This window comes from Coffea arabica, chromosome 8e (genome assembly GCF_036785885.1).
Source record: "Coffea arabica cultivar ET-39 chromosome 8e, Coffea Arabica ET-39 HiFi, whole genome shotgun sequence".
Classification (NCBI taxonomy): Eukaryota; Viridiplantae; Streptophyta; class Magnoliopsida; order Gentianales; family Rubiaceae; genus Coffea; species Coffea arabica.
In genome coordinates this window covers 52,387,164-52,413,003 of record NC_092324.1, presented here as the reverse complement: position 1 = coordinate 52,413,003, position 25,840 = coordinate 52,387,164, and the positions used below count along the sequence as shown (strand labels likewise).

General features: G+C 38.9%; 3 protein-coding genes and 1 long non-coding RNA gene across 7 annotated transcripts; 2 read left to right on the top strand and 2 right to left on the bottom strand.

The window, feature by feature from the left end:
- Nucleotides 1-2,382: 2,382 nt before the first annotated feature.
- LOC140013106 (uncharacterized) lies at nucleotides 2,383-3,475 on the bottom strand. Its single transcript, XR_011820177.1, has 2 exons — nucleotides 3,332-3,475; nucleotides 2,383-3,240 (listed from the first exon to the last, which is right to left on the bottom strand). It is a non-coding gene; the product is annotated as an uncharacterized lncRNA (long non-coding RNA).
- A 4,135-nt stretch (nucleotides 3,476-7,610) lies between these two features.
- LOC140012897 (protein KINESIN LIGHT CHAIN-RELATED 1-like) lies at nucleotides 7,611-11,674 on the top strand. Its single transcript, XM_072061400.1, has 3 exons — nucleotides 7,611-8,627; nucleotides 9,549-10,457; nucleotides 11,211-11,674. Exons 1-3 carry the CDS (start codon nucleotides 7,954-7,956, stop codon nucleotides 11,443-11,445), a joined length of 1,818 nt encoding a protein of 605 aa, XP_071917501.1. The 5' UTR covers nucleotides 7,611-7,953; the 3' UTR covers nucleotides 11,446-11,674.
- Nucleotides 11,675-14,558: 2,884 nt separating this feature from the next.
- Nucleotides 14,559-17,667, top strand: LOC140012609 (bidirectional sugar transporter SWEET7-like). Its single transcript, XM_072060885.1, has 5 exons — nucleotides 14,559-14,964; nucleotides 15,184-15,220; nucleotides 15,724-16,102; nucleotides 16,607-16,726; nucleotides 17,019-17,667. Exons 1-5 carry the CDS (start codon nucleotides 14,922-14,924, stop codon nucleotides 17,226-17,228), a joined length of 789 nt encoding a protein of 262 aa, XP_071916986.1. The 5' UTR covers nucleotides 14,559-14,921; the 3' UTR covers nucleotides 17,229-17,667.
- A 108-nt stretch (nucleotides 17,668-17,775) lies between these two features.
- Nucleotides 17,776-23,201, bottom strand: LOC113703688 (protein NLP7). Of its 4 annotated transcripts, XM_072060883.1 has the most exons (6): nucleotides 22,475-23,201; nucleotides 21,197-21,768; nucleotides 20,310-20,357; nucleotides 19,286-20,219; nucleotides 18,316-19,122; nucleotides 17,999-18,215 (listed from the first exon to the last, which is right to left on the bottom strand). In XM_072060883.1, exons 1-6 carry the CDS (start codon nucleotides 22,782-22,784, stop codon nucleotides 18,211-18,213), a joined length of 2,676 nt encoding a protein of 891 aa, XP_071916984.1. In that variant the 5' UTR covers nucleotides 22,785-23,201; the 3' UTR covers nucleotides 17,999-18,210. The 4 variants fall into 4 exon arrangements, with proteins under 4 accessions (XP_027080937.1, XP_071916985.1, XP_071916983.1 ...); XM_027225136.2 differs by having other exon boundaries at nucleotides 17,776-19,122; nucleotides 22,475-23,200; XM_072060884.1 differs by having other exon boundaries at nucleotides 17,776-19,122; nucleotides 21,197-21,747; nucleotides 22,475-22,614.
- Between the last annotated feature and the right edge of the window lie 2,639 nt (nucleotides 23,202-25,840).

Genomic DNA, 25,840 nt, shown 5'->3' with positions numbered 1-25,840 from the left:
AACTTCATCAAAAATACACCCAGTTTTTCATGTTTCCCTGCTAAAAATGAAGATAGGACAGAAGGTGGTTCCAGTGTTACAACTGCCAGACACAAATGAGAATGGTCACTTCAGGGTAGAGCCAATGATAGTGCTAGATCGAAGGATTGTTAAGAAGAAGAATGCAGCAGCAGTCCAGTGGCTAGTACAATGGTGGGGAGTCTCTCCTGCTAAAGCAACGTGGGAAGATGCAGAAGAGATAGAACGCAAATTTCCAGAATTCCAATCTTGAGGACAAGATTTAATTGCAGGGGAAGCTATTGTCATAAAGTCAAATTAAAGGCGTGAAGACAAAGGAAGGAAAGGCGTGAAATAGGTAGAAGAAGCAAAGGAAAGTGTGGTTTCAAGACCACGCTTTAGCTAGAAGATGATTCTGCAACAAACGCACAGGAAGATACTGAAACTCGAATAACAAACTTTCAAAATGGCTGCAACGGCCTCTCAGCCACTTAGTCACGCAAATTAGAAGATATGAAGTTGGTTACCAGCTAGTAGTCTATAAATAGGATAGAATGAATGTAATAGGCAGGCTTTTCTTGTGTAATTTCAACAGAGATTGGGGCTGAGCCTCTTTCTGTTCCTTCCCCTCAAATTCCTTCATTCTTGTTCATCCCCTTAACCTTTCCCGCCCTTTCTGTAACTCTTAATACATTCATTAGAAATAGCTTTCTGAGTCAATTTCACAACTTATCTCTGCAATTGATTAGTTATTATCAAGTTGAATTATCAATTCCTGTTATTAGAATTTGGAGTTTCCACATAGCTCAGTCTGGACTCTGGTACCATTACACCCGCATTATTTTTTTAAAAAAAAAAAGAAATCAATTGCGGTTTAAAAGTGGGAATTTAATACTATTTCATATTATCTTCACAAGTCGATATAAAAATACTTATGTTAATGAACGGCCGAATCACACGGTATATAAGTAACAAGTCTATAGACCAAACTCGCTTGTGCGTTTTAATTCCCATACGCATAGAATTCATCGTTGACGTTACTAACATTGTGAACTAACCTTTCTGCCCACAAAGTTCTCTACATCACTTGATTGTCTTCCTACAACCACAAAGTGGCCATCCCTATTGACCAAAACACTCTAGCTGTGCCTCTGGAACTGAATCAGCCAAAAAAGTAGACCTGGTCAAGGATATGGATTAGAGATTTAATACACCATGAGCCGTTTGCCCAAGTGATAGTACTAAAAAAATAAAAATGCTAAGAGTGTGGAAAACGGAACCGTAACTTGCAATGAAGAGTAGATGTTTGTAAGTATTTCAATTTCTTGAAGATGGTTGCTGTCAGTCTAACTATGCATTCGCACTTTTCGTTGTGGATTGTGAACCGGCTAAATCTAATTAGTAATTTGCCACAAACTAATACGACAAACACTTGATCAAGACACAAGCAAAAAGATATGCTTGTCAGCTACTGGAATTACTTACCGACCCTTCCCACCCCGTGGCCCCCCACAATAACCCCAAAAAAAAAAAAAATCATAATGAGTGGATCCTTGTGAACTTTGGTTAGCCGGTACGTAATACTACGTATGACAACAAAGCTAGCCGACAGAAATGCATGTAGACTAATCTTGATAAAGCATATGCCCTCAAGAGCTAAAATCCAATCACTGAGCTTTAGCCCTAAAACTCAAAAAAGTTCCTTTTGATATGTAGGTGAGAGGTTCGAATCCTATATACAATGAAAAAAATTAAAAAGAAATGGTAAACATTCTTTTAATCTAAGTCAGATAGGCTACCTAAGCCTCTTTAGACTCTCCATTTTTATAAAATATGATAGATTAAATTATACAAATACTATCGTTACTTGAAAAAAAAAGTAAAATTCATTTACCAATTAAGTTGTAGCTGTTTGGGTACGAAATTTGTGAATTGTATTTGTAACGGAGCGGAAAAAATTTAGATAAAATATTTTTTGTTTTTCCTTCATTTTTCTTTTCCGCTCTAAGTTCATTGAACTCAAGCAGTGGATAGTAGATACCGACGGCATACAAAGTTTGGATCTCAATAAGCGTTCTTAAATCGCGTCCCGCGAGAGAGAGAGAGATAGGCACTAGGCACAGTGAAGAGGACTGAACACTAGTTGCTGGAAAAGGAGATGGAAGAGTTGACTTTGGGTGATAAAGAGTGAAACTGTGAATTGGGATCCAGGATTTATTTTCAAGAAAGCTATTGATTGAGTGAAGGGAACTATGACCACCGAAAAAAGAAGACAACCACAACAATGAACCGCACACCCCTTCCAGTCTAGTCTTGGGCTCTATAAAACTTTATACGTACAATATAGTAGTAGTTCATTCATTCAGCTGAAAGTTATTCCAAGTAGGGTAACGGGTAACCAGGCACCGGAGCAGCTGCTGCAAGACCAGCAAGCATGCAACCAGCTCCCATGAAGACTTACCAATATCTCATCCTCCTCCTCCTCCTCCTAATTCTTCTTGTTCCCTCCTTTTCAGGTAAGCACTCATCATTATACATGTGCACATTATTGTTCACAAAAATCCCCCCAAGTTCACGATTCCAAGAATTCGAGTGTTTGGATAGGAAAAATTGCTGTAACATTTCTTTAATGGGAGATAAAAAAAAAATGAATAGAAAATGTGTTGATTATGAATATAAATAAATAAATTTTTGCAACAAAACCACTATCCAAACAAGTTTTTTAATAAATAAGTTCTGATCCACTTCTCTCTGCCCCGCCCGGCGCCCATCTTTCTTTTGCAAATAATTTCTGTTTACGTGTAGGAAGCTGTGGAAGTGATGGAAACACGAAAGCTGTAAATCTGAAGATCAGCCCGCATTTCAAGGTACTGGTGATCATGATGCTGCATGAGTCTCATGACCCTCATGCATGCATGGTCGCATATATGTATATGATGGAATTATTTTTATGATGAAGCCAGATTAAAATATACATATGTATTATACCTGCAACCATCGAGCTTAATAGACTGGTGTTACTTGTTTTTGCGGTCAACGCTGAGTAGTGATATAAGCAGGCAAGCCTTCGCCAGCCCACCGTGATTCTCAACCTCCAATTTCTTCTTCTTCCTTGTTTCTTTTAGACAAAAATAAATAAAGTGAAGAACAGTTATAGTTATTTTATTACTTACACCATTCTCAATAATCATCTTCATTCCGGAATACGCTATTAGTTAAGGGTTTTTGGGTCGCTTCCTGCATCTTTATAAGTATAGAATGTTAGACATAAGAAGCAGGATATTTAGTATGATTTGTAAATTAAAATTAAAAAATAAATTCTAAATTAACATACCTTGAGATATTGAAGACATTTTGGAGAAGAATTTCACAGCCTTTTTAGCAAGCCTTCCGATCACCAAGGTTGTAAACTGTAAACCTTTACTGCCTAGCCTTCTCTCACCTAACTCTCTCTTATGTTATTTTAGTGATGGGTAAAAATAACGTATGTCAGAGTGGTGAGAGGGACCAGGAGCCCTAGAATATTAATAGAGTCACAATCCCTCCCATCATAGGATACTGATAGACTCTAATATTCTTATCGTACTTTATTTGTTAATCATAATGATAAGTTACAGTTTAATAATTACTATAATTATCAGATAAAGTACCACAATAAATATCATATAATATGTCCACATATAACGAATACGAGACTCCCTACTTTCTCCGGTCATCTATTCTCATTAGAATTCTGTAATTAGTTATTCATACAGTTATTTATCCTTCTAATTAACGGGAATTATCTTAATAATATCATATGTGGTCATGTAGGCCACATAAATATTCTAACATAGAAGAGCATCATTAGAAGATTATATATATATATATATATATATATATATATTAGAGAGTCTTCTGCAGGATAAGTAGACAGTAGTGTTTTCTAGACACTGCAGACCACCAGTAGGTATTAAGGGGGGACGACCGACTGATAAATGCTGCTACTGGTCCATATATATGACGATGATGTTGTATTGTTGCAGGTGAGAAAACTTGGTGGTGTATATGTTCTTGATTACCATGAAGCTGGGCCCAATCCTTCACATGACCCTGGAAAAGGCAAAGGCGGCTCTAGGCCCTGAGGTCGGTCCAGTCGTCCAATCCAAACTTTTGGAGGTCCAAACTATATATATATATATATATCTATGTGTGTACGATAATCCTTTGAGCAGCAATAAAATAAATTAGTAGTAGTACGTAAAAGTTTCAGAGAGTGGAAGGCAAGTAATACAAGCGGTTGCATTTATGAGTGAGTGAGTGTGTGTTTTTCTTTTTTAGATTGTTGCTGTTGTTGTAGTTAACTTTACTTAAATAAATTTTAATTAATTAATAAAATGGAATGTTGTAGTCTTCCTTGGTTGGTATTAAAATGCGACTGTTGTGTTCTGCAACTATTGAATTGATTGGCACTGACCAATTAATGCCACTCTTTTTATTACCATCAATTAATTAATTTAGCAAGAAAGAAACAGTTAGTAGTAGTAAGGGCCGTAGCAGTGGCCTGCCAGTAGTGGGTAAGAAAGTGGACGGCTGTGAAATCATCAACCCATTAAATTAAAGCCCATCCTACACCCAAATGCTCTCCAGTCTCTATTTGCATTCCCCCAGCCCGCCACTGCCAATTCTTTTGAAATAGTTTTCTTTTTTTTTGGACTATTATATCTTTGGACTTGAAACAATCATGCACGGACTTTTTTGGAGTCACAAGTGTTTTATTTTTTAATATTTTACAGTAGTGTAATCTTTATCTATTTTTCAGATTCATAATATGTACTCTTCATAGTGTGCGTGCATGTTTGACGATGTAATTTTTTACTACTAGTACATATTTTAATAAAAGTATGATGCTTTTTATATATATATATATATTAAAAAATAATAAGTGTAAGGCGAACCGTATTTTATTATTTTTCCAATCACCTTCTCAATTACGGTACCCGCAGGGAACTGTACTGCACTGGCGTAATCAACAATAATGTATCATCCCTGTTCGCTATTCTACAACCATAAAGGCCAAAAAAGATACTACAGTAGTAAACATTCACGAAAGAGACTACTTGAAACATCTGTTTGTTGATTAATTAACGATAATAAATTATTATAAGTTCTAACAACCGGCAGGCATGATTAGATTCCGAAACCGATCCAGAAATTCATTATGTACGGAGTCCACTAAATAGTTGTCTATTAGCACATGCATCATCATCGATTCTTTCATCCATGGTCTAACCACCATAATTCTCATTCTCATGGGAGGTTTCTGAAATTATTCCTAATATTAAGAGTTAATTCCACTTTGTCCCCCCAAACTTTGGACGATTACCTATTTTAGTCCCTAAACTTCAAAATTGGACACTTAAGTTCCTAAACTTATAAATACCTCCCACTTAAGTCCCTAAACTTATAAAATGGGACACTTAAATCGCTAAACCCTTATAAAATGGGACATTTCGACCACCAACGGCATTCAGGATTTGTTAACAATTTTCCTTAAGTGGAAGGTATTTATAAGTTTAGGGACTTAAATGTCCCATTTTGAAATTTAGGGACTGAAATGGGTAATCGTCCAAAGTTTGGGAGGATAAAATGGTATTAACCCTAATATTTGGTTGAAGTCTATTCAGCAGCATGAGAAAGACCGCCTCAAATTCCTTATGTCGCTGAAAGTTATGTGTGTGTGCGCGTGTATATAAGAAAAAAAAAATTAGAACTCATAACCTACAAATAATAAAATGCGAGACCTGAAACAAATATATCTAATATTAGACCGTTGACAGGATTATTGTGAAGATTAAGGGCCTTGATTATTGTTTCGAAACCACCATAGAAATAAAAAGGTTAAATTGTAGATAAAAAGATCTTATATCTACCTGAAAAAAGATCTTAGATGTTAAGAAATTTAAGAAAAAACTTGAATGGTTAAGAAGTTACACCCCTGGGCCTGGATGTGTAGTTTCCTACTTTTGATTAGTGCTGATCAATCAAGTTAAGCCCGATCAATTTATTCTTTTGTCGTAACCAAAAAAGAATTGTCCTATGTTTTTGTCAAAGGACGAGGGAAAAAAGGCCGCGGGCAAAAGAAAATGAAAAATGGACTTGGGTGGAATTCGATGAAGCTTCTTCTGACGACAACTAACGGAAAAACACAGAGGGACAGTTTCCGAGTCACGACTCAGAACTGAAACCCCATGAGAGTCTACGTTTGGCTTTTGACCACAGTCTCCATTGAGCCGTAGGATTGGGATACGTCAGCACCATTTCGATATGATATCCAACGCGTCCCCGAGCTTGCGCTCCTCACAAGGAAAGAATCAACGCTTTAATCCGTGCAATCATACATCATCATCATGCTCTCTCAACTTCACTACCCTCAATTGTCAACAAATCCCAATACAGGTTAATTGCAATCACCTCTCATGAATTTTGGTACAATTACAAAGACCTCATTCCTAATTTTTAGAATTCCCCAACTAACTCCTACTAGCCTTTTTTTTTTCCTTTTTTAAGTCCTTTGCTCAAATTATTTTTCTTGAGCTACACAATCTTCTTCCAAGTAACCCATCCGAGCTAACTTTTGCCCATAAATTGAAAGCATTTTTTTTTTCTCAAGAAGACAAGTTTCTTGTCCAAATAATTGGGAAGAGTTAGTCATGCAATTTATGATATTGGCGAGAAAATAAGTATTTTCAATCTGACACTAAAATTAAATTGTTAATAAAATTAACAAAAATATGCTACAAATTAAGGGCCATCACATAATGACTTTGCTTGAAAATTATATGCTTCTTATATACATGTATGGTACTGTATTTAACTTGTTGATTAAAAACGAAAAAAATAGACAAATGATATATATATATGACTCACTTCTCTCAACTAAAGAAGCAAGCAGTTGGGCCATATTTAAGATACAAGGAGGAATGCCTAGACATAGGATAGATGGAAGATGATAAGAGAAAAAATCAAAAAGCATTTTTTTGTTTTTTTAAAGAGGTGTCATGTTTAATAGGTGAATGACGTTTGGAGAATGGATAACTAGAACAAATCAGTAGACTTTACTAGGTCAAGAATTAGAGTTATTTTGTTACTGTTGACAGCCAAACTTTAAAAAAAATTAGAGAATTTGTCACATAATTGGTGTCATGGTGGTGCAATAAGCATTATAATACAAAATTAAAAGACATTTAATGGACTTAAAAAGCAACAAATATGAATGAGTAAAATTTAATTTTTTAGACAATACTAGAATTTGTTATTATCATCCTTCAATTGAGTATTTAAACATCAAATTACCCAAAAATAAAGAAGAGGCTGCTTTGACCTAGTTTTGGAATACTGCACTTCCATTTTTTTTTAACATGCCGTTGGCTAATATACGCCTATAATTGGGTTGACCTCTGTTAATTTTGCAAACACAAGGGAGATTTCTCCAATTATGATCAAAGAATTGTCCTGTTTACCAAATAAAAGAAAAATTGCCCTGACTACAATCAGTCTGTCACCACCTAACTGGCTGCTCCAACCATGTCATCAAGACAATAGACCCCATTCTCACCACCGGGCCGCACTTTACCTGGACGCCTCTTAATCCACCCCAATCCACTGCATACATAATTATTATTCCTTCCTTCCTTCTTTCCTTTCTCTGATCCTTTCCTCGCTCACCAGTCACCACCGCTCTCTCTCTCTCTCTTCTCAGTTCTCAGTCGCAACCAACAAAAACAAAATGGTAGCCCGTTTCAATCCCCCATCCTTACTTTTAATGCCATTTAATTAACTCCTAATCCATTTTTATTCACTCTAATCCCCTTCCTTCTTCGTTACTCTCCCACTACATAAACACCCATTGTCAATAAACCGCAGCCGGTTAGTTTCTCTAATAATTGTTCACATTTTTGCTGGACAATTTTTACAATGCCGGGGTTAGTATCGGTAAAAACGCCACCGGAAGCTCCGCCTCTAAGAATCATGGTACCCCAGGATAGCAACGGACAGACCCGACCCGTCCCAGAGAGATCCGAACCAGGAAGTGTCAAGACCAACACTCCGGCCCAACGCAGACCTCCCTCCCCCTCCCCCTCTACTTCGCGAGCTAAGCCGTCTCCGGATCGGAGCTCCGGAAAGAAGAAATCGCCGCCGGAAAAGACTGTCATAGACGAGACTTCACTTGATAATCCGGATCTCGGTCCGTTTCTGTTGAAGCTCGCTCGCGACACGATTGCTTCCGGTGAAGGTCCGACCAAGGCCTTGGACTACGCCTTGCGAGCTGCCAAGTCGTTCGAGAAGTGCGCGGTTGGCGGCGAGCCCAGTTTGGATCTGGCCATGAGCTTGCATGTCGTGGCGGCGATCTATTGCAGCTTAGGGAAGTTTGAGGAGGCGATTCCGGTTCTGGAGAGAGCTATTAGAGTTCCGGAGGCCAGTAGAGGTGCAGATCATTCCCTGGCGGCGTTCTCTGGGTATATGCAGCTGGGAGACACGCATTCGATGCTCGGACAACTGGATCGCTCGATTGACTGTTATAAGGAAGGCTTGAAAATTCAAATGGAAGCACTAGGAGAAACGGATCCCAGAGTTGCTGAGACTTGCCGGTAATTTTTTTCTTAAAAGAATTCATGTACCAATTCCTGCTAGTTATTATTGCGATGTGATTACTAATTATGTTGTATTTTATCTGTTGAGTATTATTGCATTTGATCACAGTAAATGTGAAATGCTGAAAGATTATGACAATGATTTGGGAATTTTATTTTGCTCTGAATCGATGATTGTTGAGAAAATTTAGGAACCTGCCACGGACATTGATTTTTAACCTCTTAGAAAGGAAGTTTTGAAGTTTCTGGGTGTATTTTTTTTTATTTTTTGCAATTCGGAATATCTGGCATTCTTTGGAGCCAGAGTGGACTAATTTGACTTGATCGCTGAAGAGCAAATTTATTCTCGGCTGACAATTGGAATTTGGTAAGATTGGGTACTGTGTTTTCATCGGTATAAAATAAACCTTGTCCCATTGCTGAGCCTTCTAGTTTTAGTACATTTTTGGTGGTTGAGAATATAGCATTTTGGTAATGTTGGATATGAGAGTGTGCTTGTACAAGGACACGTTATTAAAATAGGTTTGCTTACCTAACTTGAAGTTCCAAAACCATCGTGTCTCTTTTTTTGTCACTCGCAACCTGGAAACTTCGATTGAAAGTAAAAGAAAGAAAAAGAATGTGCACTACCAAAACTTTGAAGAACGGGGATTATGAAATATCTGGAAACAAGGAAAAATATTTTTTCTTCTATGTTCAATCAATAAAACGTGATTAATTGCACCGCTATAAGTTATATACCCTAAATGATATTTCCTTATGGTCAATTATTTGTCATTAATGCACTCTATGTCTTTCCACTAACCCTTACGTGTATAACAATTAACTTTTGTGCTTCATAAATAATTTTTGTTTACTTATTTTATTCATGGAGATGAGATATGTTTTGCTGGTGCTATATATTTTCGATTAGCACAGGTATTTAGCTGAGGCCTATGTTCAAGCAATGCAATTCGATGAAGCCGAGAATTTGTGCAAGAAAACCCTTGAAATTCACCGGGTGCACAGTCCACCTGCTTCTCTAGAAGAGGCTGCTGATCGTCGGTTGATGGCTCTCATATGTGAGGCTAAAGGAGATTATGAAGCAGCTCTTGAACATCTTGTACTTGCTAGCATGGCAATGATTGCCAATGGACAAGAAAATGAGGTTGCAGCTATTGATGTTAGCATTGGCAACATCTACTTGTCCCTATCTCGGTTTGATGAGGCTGTCTTCTCCTACCAGAAGGCACTAACTGTCTTCAAGTCATCCAAGGGTGACAACCACCCCTTAGTTGCCTCTGTTTTTGTGAGGCTAGCTGATTTATACTACAAGACTGGGAAATTGCGGGAGTCCAGGTCCTATTGTGAGAATGCTCTTAGAATATATGGAAAACCTGTTCCAGGTACCACTGCAGAAGAGATTGCAAGTGGGATGACAGAAGTTTCTGCCATTTACGAATTATTCAATGAACCTGAGGAAGCACTAAAATTATTGCAGAAGGCAATGAAATTACTGGAGGACAAACCGGGGCAGCAAAGTACAATTGCTGGAATAGAAGCACGGATGGGTGTAATGTTATACATGATTGGACGATATGAAGAAGCTCGGAGCTCTTTTGAGAGTGCTGTAGTAAAACTAAGAGGCAGTGGTGAGAGGAAATCGGCCTTCTTTGGTGTTGTCTTAAACCAAATGGGTTTGGCTTGTGTACAGTTGTTTAGAATTGATGAGGCTGCTGAGTTGTTTGAAGAAGCAAGGGAGATACTTGAACAGGAGGTCGGCCCCTGTCATCAAGATACGCTTGGTGTCTATAGCAATCTTGCAGCAACTTATGATGCTATGGGAAGGTAATATTTTGTTTTCAAGTTTTTGAAAGATATTCTTTTTTATGATGTCTTGTATCAAATTTCTGTTAAAAATGAATCATATTATGCTTGGCGCTATGACCTAGGTTCATATTACTGCCTTTATAGCCAATTGCTCTTGGTACAGGATTATCGAAACAAGGTTGTTTGTTGTTGGGATAGGTGATTAGCTATTGACAATGGGATGACGCTCGGGTTCTGAATTGGGTGGATATAAAATGCTTCTCTATCCAGGATTTGATGTAGGCAGTAGCTAGGGGATTTGTCCGATGAAATGAATCACTTTTGCATATGAATTGCTAATTTATAATATACCCAAATTGCAGCATGAAAAAAATTTCTGCTTCTGGAGCTTTGTGCGCACTCAGTTCTTCAATTAGACTTGTATAGTGGAAGGCTGATTATACATCTGATGTAAAAGTGCACCCATTCTCTGTAAGATAACTACTTTTGGTCGTGACCCAATTTAATACTTCAATTCTGAAATTCTGGATTTGGTCTTGTTTCTTTTTGCTTCTGCTTAAAACATCAACTAATCCCTGCCAAGATTTAGGATCATTAAATGCGTAACTGGTGCATTAAGTCATTTGCCAGCTATCCATGTGGATAATTGTAGAATTAGTAACTAGTACTAGAAACTGCTGAACTCCTCCTTGCATCTGTTTGGCCTGAACTTACCTACATTCTGGGTTTTCATCGTAGGGCTTCTCTAATAATTTTTTCTGAAACTTGCAGAGTTGATGATGCAATTGAGATCCTTGAATATGTTCTGAAATTGAGAGAAGAGAAACTTGGCACAGCAAATCCTGATTTTGATGATGAAAAGAAGCGGCTAGCTGAGCTCTTGAAAGAAGCAGGCAGGTCCCGAAACAAAAAGGCCAAATCGCTTGAAAATCTGATTGACCCCAACGCTAAAAGGACGAGGAAAGAGACATCGAAGAAATGGTCCCCCTTTGGGTTTAGAAGTTGATAATGCATTTTTTTGCCTCTTCTATTCCGTCTGATATCTCACACATGCCTATCTTGTAACATAGGAATCGTGTATAGAGTTCTTTTATGATTTGGTGAGGCTTCCCTTTTTCTTTTTTTTTATTAACTCTCACCCCCTTGCCCCCCGGCCTCTGAATTGCCACTGGTTTTAATTCTGTTCAGTTTCTTATCTCTTTGGTATGCTGAGCGTGGATGGAAATTTATTTTTAGTTTGGTCTTTTCCATTCTATTTTGCGTCTGTTTATTTTAAATCTGCTAATAACCCTTTTGACTCCGTAAATTTATAGATGTGGCTGGTTCTCTATATATAATTGCACGCCTTATAATGCTATGGACTTTAGATCAAGGCTCTGTAACAAATTTGTACGTGGTTAGGTCCAGTAGGTACGTGTATAGTATGTGGCTTTAGGCTTGAAGAAGTGAAGTCTTTCAGTCGTGATGTGAGTTCCAATTCAATGAAGCTTCCATCTGCATTTCAGTGGCAAAAAGACTCAAAACTTCTCCTTTTAATGCTACAATCATGTATACTCCCAGATTCGTCCACGATGTGGGTGGGTTCATACTGGTTCTTGGTCATTTTAGTTTGGCAAGAGGGACGCCTCACGAATCATACATCAAAACATTTTCAATTGGTCCAAAGGGTAAATGCCTCGGATCAGTAGCAATAGTAACGGGACGCATTTCCATCCCGCGTCAGCATTTAGGAGGAATTGGTAAGCCTCATCCCCACCACCTCTGGAGAGCAATGGGCACGAGAATTGTAAGCCGGACAGGGGTTTTAGTTGCTTGGGCCTCTTTTAACTGCTTATCGGCAGGAGACACTAGGGCCGGAGAAGTTTTAAGCTCTGGATTTCGCAACTGCATGATATTTTCAGCCTTTTCAGGAACAAGTTCCCTGAAAGAGAAAGTCGTGTCAGGGTTTCTCTTTCTGTTTTCGTTTTTAATTTTCTTTTCTTTTTGTCTTTTAATGCAGGACAAAGGTCAAATTCATGCATGATTATATACCATCACATGCACCAGTTTTTTCGTAAAGGGAGGCAGGCAGCAAAAGTAAAAGAAGATACCGGCCAGAATCCAGATGCAACCCTCTTTCTCCTTTGCACTTTCCAGGCCTTACCATCCCTCTGCTCGCTTGCCAAAGCCAAACCAGGAAATAACAGCGGCAGATGTGGCTTATGAACGTCAATACAGAGATGATCTATACTTGGTAGTATTACACGTTGCCACGAGTTTCCCAAAGCGCACGAGATTGAGTCGTACGTGCTTTGGCGTGAAATGAACTGTGAAAGCTTGCATATGTGTCGATGGAGGGGTGGGATGAAACTCAATTCCCAATTTCCCATGTCATATGGTACCATCCTTTTATCCGTGAATAGACGTTTCTTCCTCTTTTCTACAGATACAATAATATCGATGGCGAATAAGAACAGCTGCCTTGAACAGGATGCGCGGTTAAAATTTTCTCTACGACTGCGACGAAGAAGTAATTTTGTCCGTGATTCAAAGCTGCAAATTCGTCCTCGCACTCATTAAAGTCCTTTGTACACACACAATACTCCAGGGATGGTACTGAGTTACTGAATCATGGGATTTCCTATCTGCACGCAGATCAGTTCCTGTTCCTCAGATGGTGTGCAGGTTGTTGTGATGGCAACTGCCCAAAAAAAATAAAATCAAGATTAGGATAATGGATTCTTTTCTTATCTTGTTTCTGATTAAAATGACGGTTATTTTTCTTTTTTAATGCCAAAAGAGCCTTGTAAAGGGTATCAGAGTTTTAATGAGACGAGCAGACTGCTCCTTAAAAACACTTGCTCACTTTCTTGTGTGGTTCTCACTTATCAAAAGGATGTTATACACTATGTTAAAGAACAAAAAAAAAAGATCGAAGGGACTAGTTGCTGTGGATGGATGGATGGATCGTGCTGTGTATCTTTGAAGCATATGGATCTATCGGGTTGCATGTCCTGATCAGATATTTGGCAATGAAAGGGAGGGTGACAGGAATTCAACTCAAAATGTATTATTATTATCCATGTTTTTTTGCTAAAATTAATGGCCAAGATTTGGCAGTAGCAATAATGAGAGTCCTTTTCAGAATTCAATATCTGGGGACGATGATCAGTTCCTTAACAAGACAAGTATGTCCTCGTACAGGAAAAACAGTTGACAGAAATCTGATTTTATCTACCTTGACATCACTAGGTGAGGTCATGTTTATTAGTAACGTTTAGCGCTAATTACCCACCAACCATGTTTTAGGCTGCTAGCTAGCTAGGAGGGTCCATTCCTAATTATTGAATTAATGGAGCTCCTCCATAATGACCAACGATGAATGTTAACAATGTAGGTAGCCCAAGTTATACATTTATACATAGCTATGTATATATATATATGTGTGTGTATATATAGCTAATTAAGGAGAAGCAAGCAAGAAATGTATGTCTTTCGTCTTACTTTTTCATCACGTTCTAACAATGACCAACCAGTCATACGATCATCTCATCTAGTCCCAGTGCGCAGGCAGCGGCAGCACCACGACGCTCCCCCTCCCTCCTCTTCCTCTATTCCATTTCCACCCAAAGAAGATAGCCAGTAATTAATGACAATGGACGAGAAGAAACTTTTTTCATGCAGGAAAGGAATCATGGATCGTCAACTAACTCACGACTTAATATTATGTAGATTTGGATGGAATTGTTAGCTTCAAATTAGAGGGACAATAGATCAATGGGCGATAGGCAAGAGCAATAATATAGGATCGTATCGTAGGCAGCAGCGTATGCATGACCTAATTGGTGCAGAGAATATTGGTACGAGTTTTTTTGATAGTGTAACAACCAATGAAAAATAACAGCCAAATAAATCTTTACAGGCAAAAGCTGCCTTGCAGTTACCAGTAACAACTACACGAATATGCTCTTTTGAGTATGGGAAGGGAACGCAACAAATTTCTTGCATGTTACTTACACCTCTTCTTTTTTCTTTTTTCTTTTTTTTTTTTGGGTTGGGGGGGTAAAGCTTAGTTGCATGCCCACTACCCCCGGGTGTGGGTAGATGGCTCGGACCTTGAAGGCAGTGCCACAATGTGTATCATCTCTCTCTCTCTCTCGCTCATCATTTATCTCTCTAAAGTTTCCATGTGTGATTCGGAGTATCACTAACCGATACATGTCATACCCCTCTGTGTGTGTGTGTGTGTGTGTGTGTGTGTATTGCCTGCTGCTTTTGTGATAAACTTTCATTCATTCATTCCCATTTCGATTTTCGATTTTCGATTTTCGCCGCCTATATATTTACTTACCACATACCACCTCCAGCTAGCCCCATTTCTATCTTTTGCTCATAAGGATCATCCCATCTCCCTCCCTCTCTCTCTCTCTCTCACAAACACGCTCACACACTTTCCACCATTCTTTTTCTTCGCCGTGTCTTGGTGGTTTCTGCTTAGCAGTCATGGTTTCCGGTGATATTGCTCGCACTGTGGTTGGTATTATAGGTAATTTCTTCGCTGCTAATTAATAATTACTAGTGTAAGTTTCTTTGTTGATGGCCATAGCCAAATTAATTTTAGATTCTTTCCTGTTTGTTTCTGTATATGTGTATGTATGCACATGCAACCGTACATGGCAACTAGCCGTACTTTTTTATCACATGCAAAAAAATTTCCCCCTTCAGGCAACTAATTATCTGAGTTTGATTCTTCCATCTCTTTCAGGAAACGTCATTGCACTCATCTTGTTCTTATCACCGGTGTAAGCAAAGCTCCATCCATTCCGCAAACTTCTTAGTGGAACGCTTCTTCTTCTTCTTCTTTTTTGTTTTTTGGGTTGGGGGTTTTGTGGGGGTGGGGTTTATCATAATTAGTAGAGTATATTTTTCTCTTTTCCTGGTAAAAGAAAACAATAGGTTTAATCCCATCTCGACGATCTGCCGCCGAACTTCTGGTTCTCCCCCCGCCGAATAATTGATTTTTGGATTCAACTCTGTTTATTGAAATGCGGAAGCTAGACACTAAATGGAGTACTAAATAATAGTACCAGCAGTAATAATATTTATCCTTGTTTATTTTCCAGTTCCACTACTAAAATGTCTTTGTCAAGTTCAAAATACACAAGGAATTGCTTGTTTCTTCCGATCCATTTCTCTCTCTCTCTCTCTATATATATATATATATATATATATATATATATTCTCTATCATAAAACCCACGTTCCAAGGATTGAGTTAATGAATGAATCTTGGTTTTGATGATCAGGCCAACGTTTGTCCGGATATGCAAGAAGAAATCAGTGGAGCAGTACTCGGCAGTGCCGTACCTAGCAACATTTATCAACTGCGCTTTATGGGTGTTGTACGGGCTGCCCATGGTGCACCCAAACAGCACCCTAGTGGTCACCATTAACGGCACCGGATTTGTGATCGAGGTGGTGTTCTTGCTTCTCTTCATCGCCTACTCCGACCCGAAGAAGAGGCTCAAGGTGGTGGTGATAGTGGTGGTGGAGTCCTTGTCCGTGGCGGTTCTGGCCCTCCTCGTTCTTACTTTGGCCCATACTACCAAGCTCCGGTCTGCAATTGTGGGCAGTATTTGCATGGCCGGCAACATCATGATGTATGCTTCTCCATTAGCCGTCATGGTTCGTCATTCTACATCCATCCATCTCCTGCTGCTTGCACTTTAATTTGCATTCTCATTATTATTAGTATTATTTTTTTAGTTTAATTAGGATCATCATACCTTCCGGTATTACTTACATTATCCTTGTCTATGGTGATTCATTTTTGTAGTACGTTAATCCAACACAAACATCTCCTTTTTGGGGAGACAAAATTGACGTCCTCTAGCTTGATGAACTCTCTTTAATATGCCAATTTCTGAAAACTTAAAATGGGGCCTGGCTAATCTTTGTTTTGGACAGGACAGTTTTTTTTTTTTAAAAAAGAAATCTGTATTTTGATACTTATACTGAATTTTTTGGACCCTGAGAGCGAACCTGACCCTAAATCCTACTGTAACTTACTTGATCAAAAGACTTCTCACTCACAAGAATTGAAACGTCAACTTTTGCTATGCAATCAATCGTATTTGGGAAGTACTGTACTTCAACTTGATCATAGTTGTTATTCTTTTGGTTCTGCAGAAACTGGTGATCACCACAAAGAGCGTGGAGTTCATGCCTTTTTTCCTGTCTCTGGCTTCATTCGCCAATGGGATTAGCTGGACGGCATATGCCCTCATCCGTTTTGATCCCTTCATTGCAGTATTTACTTCTTTTAACTCTCTTGAATTGTGCATGTTCTTCAACTACTAATGCCAAATTCCATTAGGGGGGCTGTAGGTATAAAGCAAAATTTGTAAGATCTTCCTTAGTCTGTGCATGTTTTGCATTATGGTACAACTTCAATTTACTCCGCCTATTTCCGGCCTAGAGGGGGGGAAAAATTTTAAAAAAAAAAATAAATAAAAATAAAAAAGAAGAAAGAAAAGCGAATTAATAATCATGGGCCGTTAACTGTCTTCTTTTTAAGTAGTTGCCTTTTTGAAAATGTCAGGCTCCTAATGGGATGGGATCACTACTTGGGCTGGCCCAGTTAATACTCTACGCAACCTTCTACAAATCAACAAAGAGACAGCTTGCTGAAAGGAAAGCTAAAGGAGAAGTGGGCTTGACAGAGAAGGCCGCTAATGGACACACCAAAAGTACAACCATTGTTGCTATTGATGGTTCACGTCCTTCTGAGTCTGAGGCTCTAGATGTTTGACAAAGAGACGCATTAGGAGGAGAATCTCCAGAATGGCACGAGTCAACTCAAATAACACAGCAGACTTCCCAGCCCAGCTTAGGAAACGCAGACGGACGCATTGGGTGGCCGTTCCCTTGCCTAGCATTAGCACAGTTGGCTGACTTCCACCGTCCTCCTCCGCTTCAACGTCTGTTCTCAGTTTCTCAGACCACACTTCTTTTTGATTTTGATCTGAGCAATTCACACTTGGTCATGCATTACTTCCAAAACATGCTCCCAAAGTCTCTTCGCTTGTTTTTTATTTTTATTTTTTTTCGTTCTCTTCTTTGGAGGAGGCGTGGTTCTAGGCTTATTTTCAAGTTTTTGAGGGAGGACTTTGTTCAAACTTGGCTTCTGCTTGGATGTGACTTGTTCAAACATTCTGCTTCCGCATAAAAAATGGGTTCTTCACTTTTTATTAGTAGTAGTATTTAACTAGCGATTTCTCCATCTTATCATAATTTCCACCTGCTACGAGAAAGTCTATCCAATAGGTGGGGTGTTTGTGTTTCCGTTCACAATGACATTCCAAATTTCCAAATCAATCAGCTGTAATCTGTATGTACAGGTAATAAACAAGAAGACAAAATATTCTCCTAATGGGAAAATTTCTTATTATCTACGAGATGCTAGCATGGCAACACCAAGATTTACACTTGCACTTAAAAAAAAAAAAAAAAAAGAAATATATCCTACCACTGGAAAGAATTTCTAGGAGCTTTACCTATGTTACACCTAAGCAATCCTCTGCACTATGCCGAGCTCTCGCAGGAACTCCCGAGTAGGGGCATTAGGTCATAAACCACGAGTCTGATTAAATTGCTGGCTGCTGATATCGAAACATCAGCACACTCCTGCAGGTCAGCATCGCATGCTATAAGAACCCACTCGTTATCGTCATCTAGATACTTGATTTCAAAAGTTCCGAGCTCCAGCTTCAGCCTCTTGGCGATTTCCTCCTTTAACCTGTCAATACCAGAATCCAAAGGGAGACGAAATCTAATGATATCTTCCCTATATGTTGCTTTTATCGTAATGGTTTTCAACTCAAGCTTAGCTGAAAAACCTGGCATTCTTTCAGTGGCAACTGCTGTGGATTCTTTAGGGATTGCATCAGAACATGGCGGATCGTTCCAACTGTACTCTGGCACGCGTTCATCAAACAGGGCCTCAGCAGCTGAACAGAGCTTTTGTAGATCATGTGAACTTCCTGCATCCTCAATTAGCATCCCTCCAAATGGCTCTTGGGGTTCTACACTCGCAAAAGCATCTGCTGAGAAGCCAGCAGACAAATTGATTTCTCCCATTGGTTGACATGTAAATCCCACTGAGCCCCCTACTCTCATGTTCTGTTCAAGTGATGGTGAAACCACCAGTTCATTAAGAGGGGAGGAGCCATTTCTGATGCAGGGGCTACCTTGGCACGAGCCATGTGAAGTAGGAGTCCCTGCGCTTTCCTCCCTTGACCCACCTCCAATTTTGGACCTGTGTGAGCCTTCACCTGGCAGAAACCCATCTTCTCCTATTCTGCCACCTGGCAATTCATTTGAGGTTTCTGCCTTCTCATCATGCTCGAATCCATTAGGCAGAGAAGATTCATTCTTATCCCCAGGAAAATCATGAGATGGTGCAGACCCAGGATGGCCTAGTTGATGAGGTTCGCTCGAACTGGATGGCCGACAAGCGGAACCAACTGCAACAGGAAGTGATGATGTAGCCAAAGAAGTCAAAGTAAATGCACCTTCAGCACCTTGTACAGATTCAATCACACGCTTAAGCTTTGAAAGAGAGCGATTTACTTTGTTTATCTTGCGAGATGGCCACCTAGAAATGCCATGCTGCCTACATATGCGCTTCATTGTAGTGGGGCACACTGCAAAAAGTTAATATTGATGTCAGCAATTCATTTTTAAGCAGCAAATTTAATTCAGCTTCCTGCAGGAACTCAAAGTGTCAGGAAAAAACGTTCGTGGAAGAGGGAAGAAATTTCTACTGGGCACTGTGGGCAACAGAAAGTTAAGACTGAATTAACTTACCACCAAGACTCTTTGCTGCATCCTTAAGACTACCAGCAAAATATTGTTGCAGAACGTCTAAGCTAATTGTTTTCTCTGCCTTCCCACGTTTCCTCTCTGTTTTCTTGCCCGTGTCTTTATTCTCAGCAATAGACACAGCATTCTGGACTCGAGCTGCACCACTCCCATGTGCCACATCATTTGCACAATTGTCACCCAATGTTGGTCGCTGCAATTCGATGGAATCAAGCTGCAGCATCTCTGGAACAGTTAAGGCGGTAGATGTTGTTGCAGGTTTTGATGCTTGAAATAGTTTAGGTCTTGAATCAAGCTTCTCACCCACCAATGATTTAACAATGTCAACGGATCTCCAATCCTGTTGAAGTTCATTTCCAGAAGCAATTCTAAGACTCCCTAGATGCTGTTTCATTGTCACTAAGAGTGAATCCAACAAAGCCCTTTGCCCTGTATGGTCTCTGATGCTAGGTGGCAGAAAAAACTCTAGGACATAATCATCATCTCCAGTGTGAGTGCTTCGTAAGCAGATAGCAAAGCAACTATTTAAACCAAACATGCGTGCGTAATGCACCAAAGGGTACTCAGTTTTGCAAAATAGAGTGACATCTTCGCAAAAGCACAGGTTGTGGGAAGCAAATGCCCTCCCAGCAACACCCTGCCCCTTCTGCAAGTGGTGCTCGGCACAGGCCTCACGGAAACCCCATATATGAGCATCCACCACATAAAATGCTACGTCAGTCGTCGACATGCAGATTTGTCCCATGCAACTTCCATCAAAACTACTGCAGGTCTTCCTTAAACCCCCACCATTTGCTAGGACACTCCGATGCCTGCACGGAACCCATGTCTGAGCTAAAGGTAATTTGTGAGTCTCACATATCTCCGTTAGTATCCCCAATATTTCAGTCAGCGCATTTTGCCGATCCTCATTGCATACCTGGTTTAAAAGATTACTGACTAGGTATTTGTCAACAAACCAAAAAGTAATTACTGGTTCTAAGATCTTCAACTTTACAGATGCTCTTACCTGTATGATTGGTTGATCCAGTACCTCCGAACTTTTCAAGTTAACAGCCTGCAGAAAAAATGAAAGTGTTTACCATACGAACCTCAAAACACCAATGACATGACCAATACAGAGTCTGTAGCTGTAGTAACCTTAACCCTGGGCCAAATGAACAAGAATTCAACTCTCTAGACAGCTAAAGAAAAGGTTTATGGCCATGTTAGTGAAAGCAGAACAGCTAGAAGTGACAAAATACTTTGGAGAATGAGATGAAGTCACAGATCATGGAGAAATGTCCAATTAGAAGCAGAAAATTCCAGCAACAGCTTTTGAGAGGTAATTCAACTCAAGCAAGATCATGTTAGTTGATTTTTGGGACATAAAGTCTGGACGTATCATAATCAAAACATAATTATATTGTCAGAAATACCACATATCTTGAATCACAAAGCATAACAATAGTTATCTCAAACATCCAAACAAGAGATTTATTTGAATTAACACTTCAGTAGTTAATGAACAAAATGCATCTCAAAGAATATGTTGCAGGAGGAGCACAGAGGATCTCTGCATGCAACATCAACCTATTACTTGCCAGCACCATATTAATAACTATCATACAGGAATGCTCTGCAAATGGTTCACAAAAGTAACCAAGCACTAGGTTTGAGAAATAATGAAGCAGGACTTATCCAAAGCAAAATGACATTTTCACCCAACATAAAACAACCAAAACTGTGGTCAATAAGTCTGACTGGGCTAGATCAACAGAACAAATTACAAATTTGAAAAATTAATAACTAAGCAGACAAGTGACTGAAAACAAGTTTTTTAAAACATTCTGTGCTCGGTAATGAACGAATACTGAGATGCTTTATATCTGAGTTTGGGAGGTTTGCAGAACCAACCTCAAGTGCTTTGCATACTTTATCAACCTCAGGAGCATAATTAATCTTCTGGGAGGTCATTATGAGCTCGAGTACACCAACACAGTTTTGACCAGAAGGCTCAAATACTGGCAGGGCCAAAGTCCCTCGAACATTATAATGAAGAGCATGGTCAAGGCGTGTATACTCTTTGCTTGAATAATACTGCACATTTGGGGTCCATTCTGGCAATTTTTGCCGGAATACGCGACCAGGCAATCCAAGATCTCCATCAGTCTCCCCGTCAACTGAAAACATATACATTGCAGAGACCATCCTATACTGGTAAAGCCCATTAGTCTTCGGGTCAAGAACAAATGGCTGTCCTGAAGTTGTGAGTACACAGCGACCACCATTCTTCACAGGCACCCAGACCTGCGCCAAGACATGCTGTTCAGTCGAATCTTTGAGGAATCTGAGAGCCTGCGTCATTTTCTCCTTTATTGTACAATAACCATCTGGATAATCCAATGGAGTCAATTCCAAAGTTGATGAAGGCGGCTTTCTTTTATCAGCATTCCCGCATATGTTTTCTGTTATCAAATCAGTATTACCTGTGTCCATTTACTATACCCAAATCAAATCTTTCACAAAAGATACTGTTCCAAAAGACTGGAACCAATAAATCAATGACGCCAACATTCTCAACAACACAAAGGCTTCTACCACATCAATTTCCAAAGAATATTGTTAAAGATTTTGAACCACTCCCGTCAGTGCCAATTGGCTTTTAAGTTGGAAACACGATTCTTTCACAAAAGGACCAACATCCAATCATAGATATGAGTGCCATTGGAAGAAATAAAAATGCAGAAACAAAGGACGAGGAAACAGAAAGGGTCCAGCCTCACTCACAATCACAAGCACGGTTTACCCAGAGAACAGCTCAAAATTGTCGAAAATGTCTGATTTTTTTTTTCTTAATTTCCCTATTAAATGTTTATTCAGAAGAAGTAATAGCTTAACTAAAATGTAACTAAATTTATCTGAAAACACGTCAAAAAACTTCATGGACTTGGATACCCTATAAAAGCGATCACTTTCTCCATCTAGCTCAGGAGAAGAAAAAGGAAAAAGACAACGCTTTTCTTTCTCCCTTCGTTTCAGTGCTAAAACAAATCAGGGGGATGGGAAGAAAAGTAGTGAAATTGAAGCAGAGTCATGGGAACCCAGGAGACATATCAGCTTGGACAACTGAAAATTAAACCAGTATATATACTACACACAGGTAACAATCAAGAGCTGAGAAGTGAAGCTTACAAGGGAGGATTTTGGAGAAGTCAGAAAGGGGAGCTGTATTCACGGGTGCTTTATCCTCATTATTATTACTGCCATCTGAAAAGGCCCAGAGGGGAGAACAAGGGTGGTCGGAAGTGGAGAGTAGAAACGGGGAAGCAGAGGAGGAAGCGACAGCTGAGAAGAAGTTATCAAAGGACCAGCAAGCATCAAAATCGAGATCAAGATCCATGATTAAAGAATCTCTGTCGGGCGGCTGAGCAGGGGAAGTCAAAAGCCCCTCCGACTTCTTGTGCCGGGCAATATTCTTATCTGGTTCTTCTGGCTCACCCATTTCTCCTTTTTTGTCCTTTAACTTAAATGTTCTTTTTTGTTTCTTCCCGGGCGATTACAGGCAGAGAAGGGAAGGGGAAGGGGAAGGGGAAGGGGAAGGAGAGAGAGGGACGGAGAGGAAGTGGGAAGATGGGATGAGGAGAAGTGACGGTAAAATTGGGAGGGAGGTGTTGTGGTGACCGGGGTTGTAGTAGGAGTGACCGGGGTTGAGTCCATTTGGAATATTGGAATCCAATACTAAAACAAAACAGTTGTGTATTTGCCTATATGGGGTGGGGGACTACTGGCAATTTGTGAATAAAATAGTAGTGATCCCTCCCTGGCTTCCTGTTGTGCAAAATGCAAAATGCAAATGCAAATGCTGGGAGGTGTTGGAAGAAAGAATTTTGTCCCGAGAAGACTTGAAATCAATCGTCAAGAATGAATGAAGGAAGATGGTGGTATTATTCTTGGATTGACATTCACATATATATATATATATATATATAATCAAAAAAAGAAGAAAAAATCAACCAGAACTTCTACTACTACTACTGTTTCTCAGATTTTTTTTTTTTTTTTTTAAAACAAAGGAGGTGAAGATTTGTTGTTTTGGACTTTGTTGTATGCAGCGCCAGTTGGGATCCTCTATGTCACTAGTCGGTGTCAAATTCAGTGTCAATCTCACTTATACGTGATGGTAGAAGAAATTTAAATAAATAGCGCATGATAAATTAAATAAACAGGACACTTGGTATAAAAATAGAAGTGGCACTGAGGATTCCGTGTTTAGCCACATTCGAACCGTCATCGTCCTCTTTTTTTTTGTTTTTTTGTTATCAATGAATGGGTTGGTTTTCTTGCTTGGAGTATTATGGAAGTGGAAGCACAGTGGTTGGTTACTGGTTAGGAGGCGGATTGTTCAATTTCGGAAGAAGTAAAAACTGTTTTGCGCAGAAAAATTCGACCATCATGTTGAAATGCTTTACTTTATTCTTGGTTTGACTTTTTTTGATAAAAGAATTTGCCTCTTTCCAATTTGAGTTCGGATTCTCATTATTCTTTGGGAGTTCTATCCTGACCTTTAAAATTATACTGCTGCTACTGCCATCTCATGGACTTTCACTATTGTAAAAATATGTTGGTCTGATGGAGACGCTCCACAGTATAAAGGGTAATAGAGAGATAAAAAATACAAGGGCGGTTTCTGAATTCTGAGAAGAATCCTTCCTGTTCTTCTGGCAGGTTAGATTTTGCGTCACGGGCACCATTTGCGATGGGCACCTTCCTTTTGTTCTTTACTGTTAAAAATCTGACTGATTTTACTGCATGGGATGAAGTGGGCGGGAAAAAAAATGTGTAGTTATCTGGATGATTCATGAACCTCTTCTTGTCTGCGTCTCTCTTAAATATATATATTTATTACTCCACTTAGTTTTATATCAAAATCTGCTTTTAGCTGTCCTTTAGTGGCCAGCGCTAATGCTTTTTTTTTTTTTGCAATAGCAGATAATTGTCTCAGGCAGCCAATTAAGCCTTCATTAGTTGGATCTGCGCTGTCATGTAGTTTAACTATCTGCAATGCCCAATAAAAACTTTTTCTATTAAACTATCTGAATTTTCTAGTGCTCTGTCCAAAAAAATAAAAAATAACAAAAAAAGCTTCTTTTCTTTTTCTTTCTAAAAAGAAAGAAAAACAAAGAGTACTAGTGGAGTAATTATTTTCGTCGTCCGAAAAAGGCCAAATGATAGCTGCAAAGAGTTGGCATCCGGATCGGATAGCATGCCGCTACTTTATCATCAATAATTATTAATCGGCAGGCAGAAGAAACACAAAACTTACGGACTTTTACATACCTAAAAAAAAAAGGGGGGAGCAGGATTTAAGCGTGCAAAAATATCGGCTTGAAGAAGGCGAAGCCCCAATTCATTTCTGGACACAAATACAAACGGGGGGCGCTGGAGCTTTGTGGTCCAACTCAATTTGTAATTGACTACCGCTCGACGTTGGTGGAGATCTGACCGTTCCTTGGTTTCGTCCTTGGGTTTACTTTATGCCACTACTAACTACTACTGCTGACATCATCAGTGTTTCCTTTCCGGCATTTGCTTGGTAAAAAATACTACTAAATAAATAGTACTTCTGCTGTCACTAAAATGTTTTGTTGCCGGTATATATATATATATATATATACCGGCAATGAAGAAGCAATAATATAATCTTGGATTGGCATCCAGCTGCCAACCCGTCACATGTTATTAGATATTAGATTATTCATTCTGTAATTGGGTGCATATTCCAGCATCATCTGGTTAGTAAAAAAAACAAAAAAAAAAAAAACATGAAGAAGAGTAATTAACGGTGAGCCTTAAAAAAAATAGAAAAAAAAGGATTGATTTTCTTGCAATGGTTGACCTCAATTTCATATACACATACTACAAGTAACCAGGCCGTGTGCAAATGTAGCCCAGACACAAATATAAAATTCTAACTAAAATTCATCACATCATAATTTGCTTTCAAATAAAAAATAATTATGATTACCAAAAAACGAGTCCAAAAAATAAAGTTTGTTTTCAGTGAAATTTTCCAAAAGTTTATTCCAACTCACTTATTGTGATGTCGTAGAGATTTATCTTACTGTATTGTATAGACAATGTCTTTCTGTATTGTATAGAAAAACAACAACAAAGGATTCAAAAATCAAATACACGAGAACTGAGAAATGCAAAACTAATTCAATGTTACACACAAATGATACATGCTTCATAAAGCTCAAATATCATGCTATTATAATTATAAATACATAAAATTTAACCACTATTTCTTTCCCAAACAAGACATCATCATGTAAAAACTTTCATCTTACAAATTTACAACAAAACTTGCAAGATATTAAAACGGAAGGCTTTTCAATGCATGAAAAGGGTACAAAAATTCAGTATCAAAGAATTACTAAAAAAGTGCAAGATTCAATTATACATTAAAGAGGAACTATAACATTATAATTGCAAAATACAAATTTTGCGTTTAGATTTTTTTTTTTTTTTAAAACCTCACGAAAAGAAAATCAACTT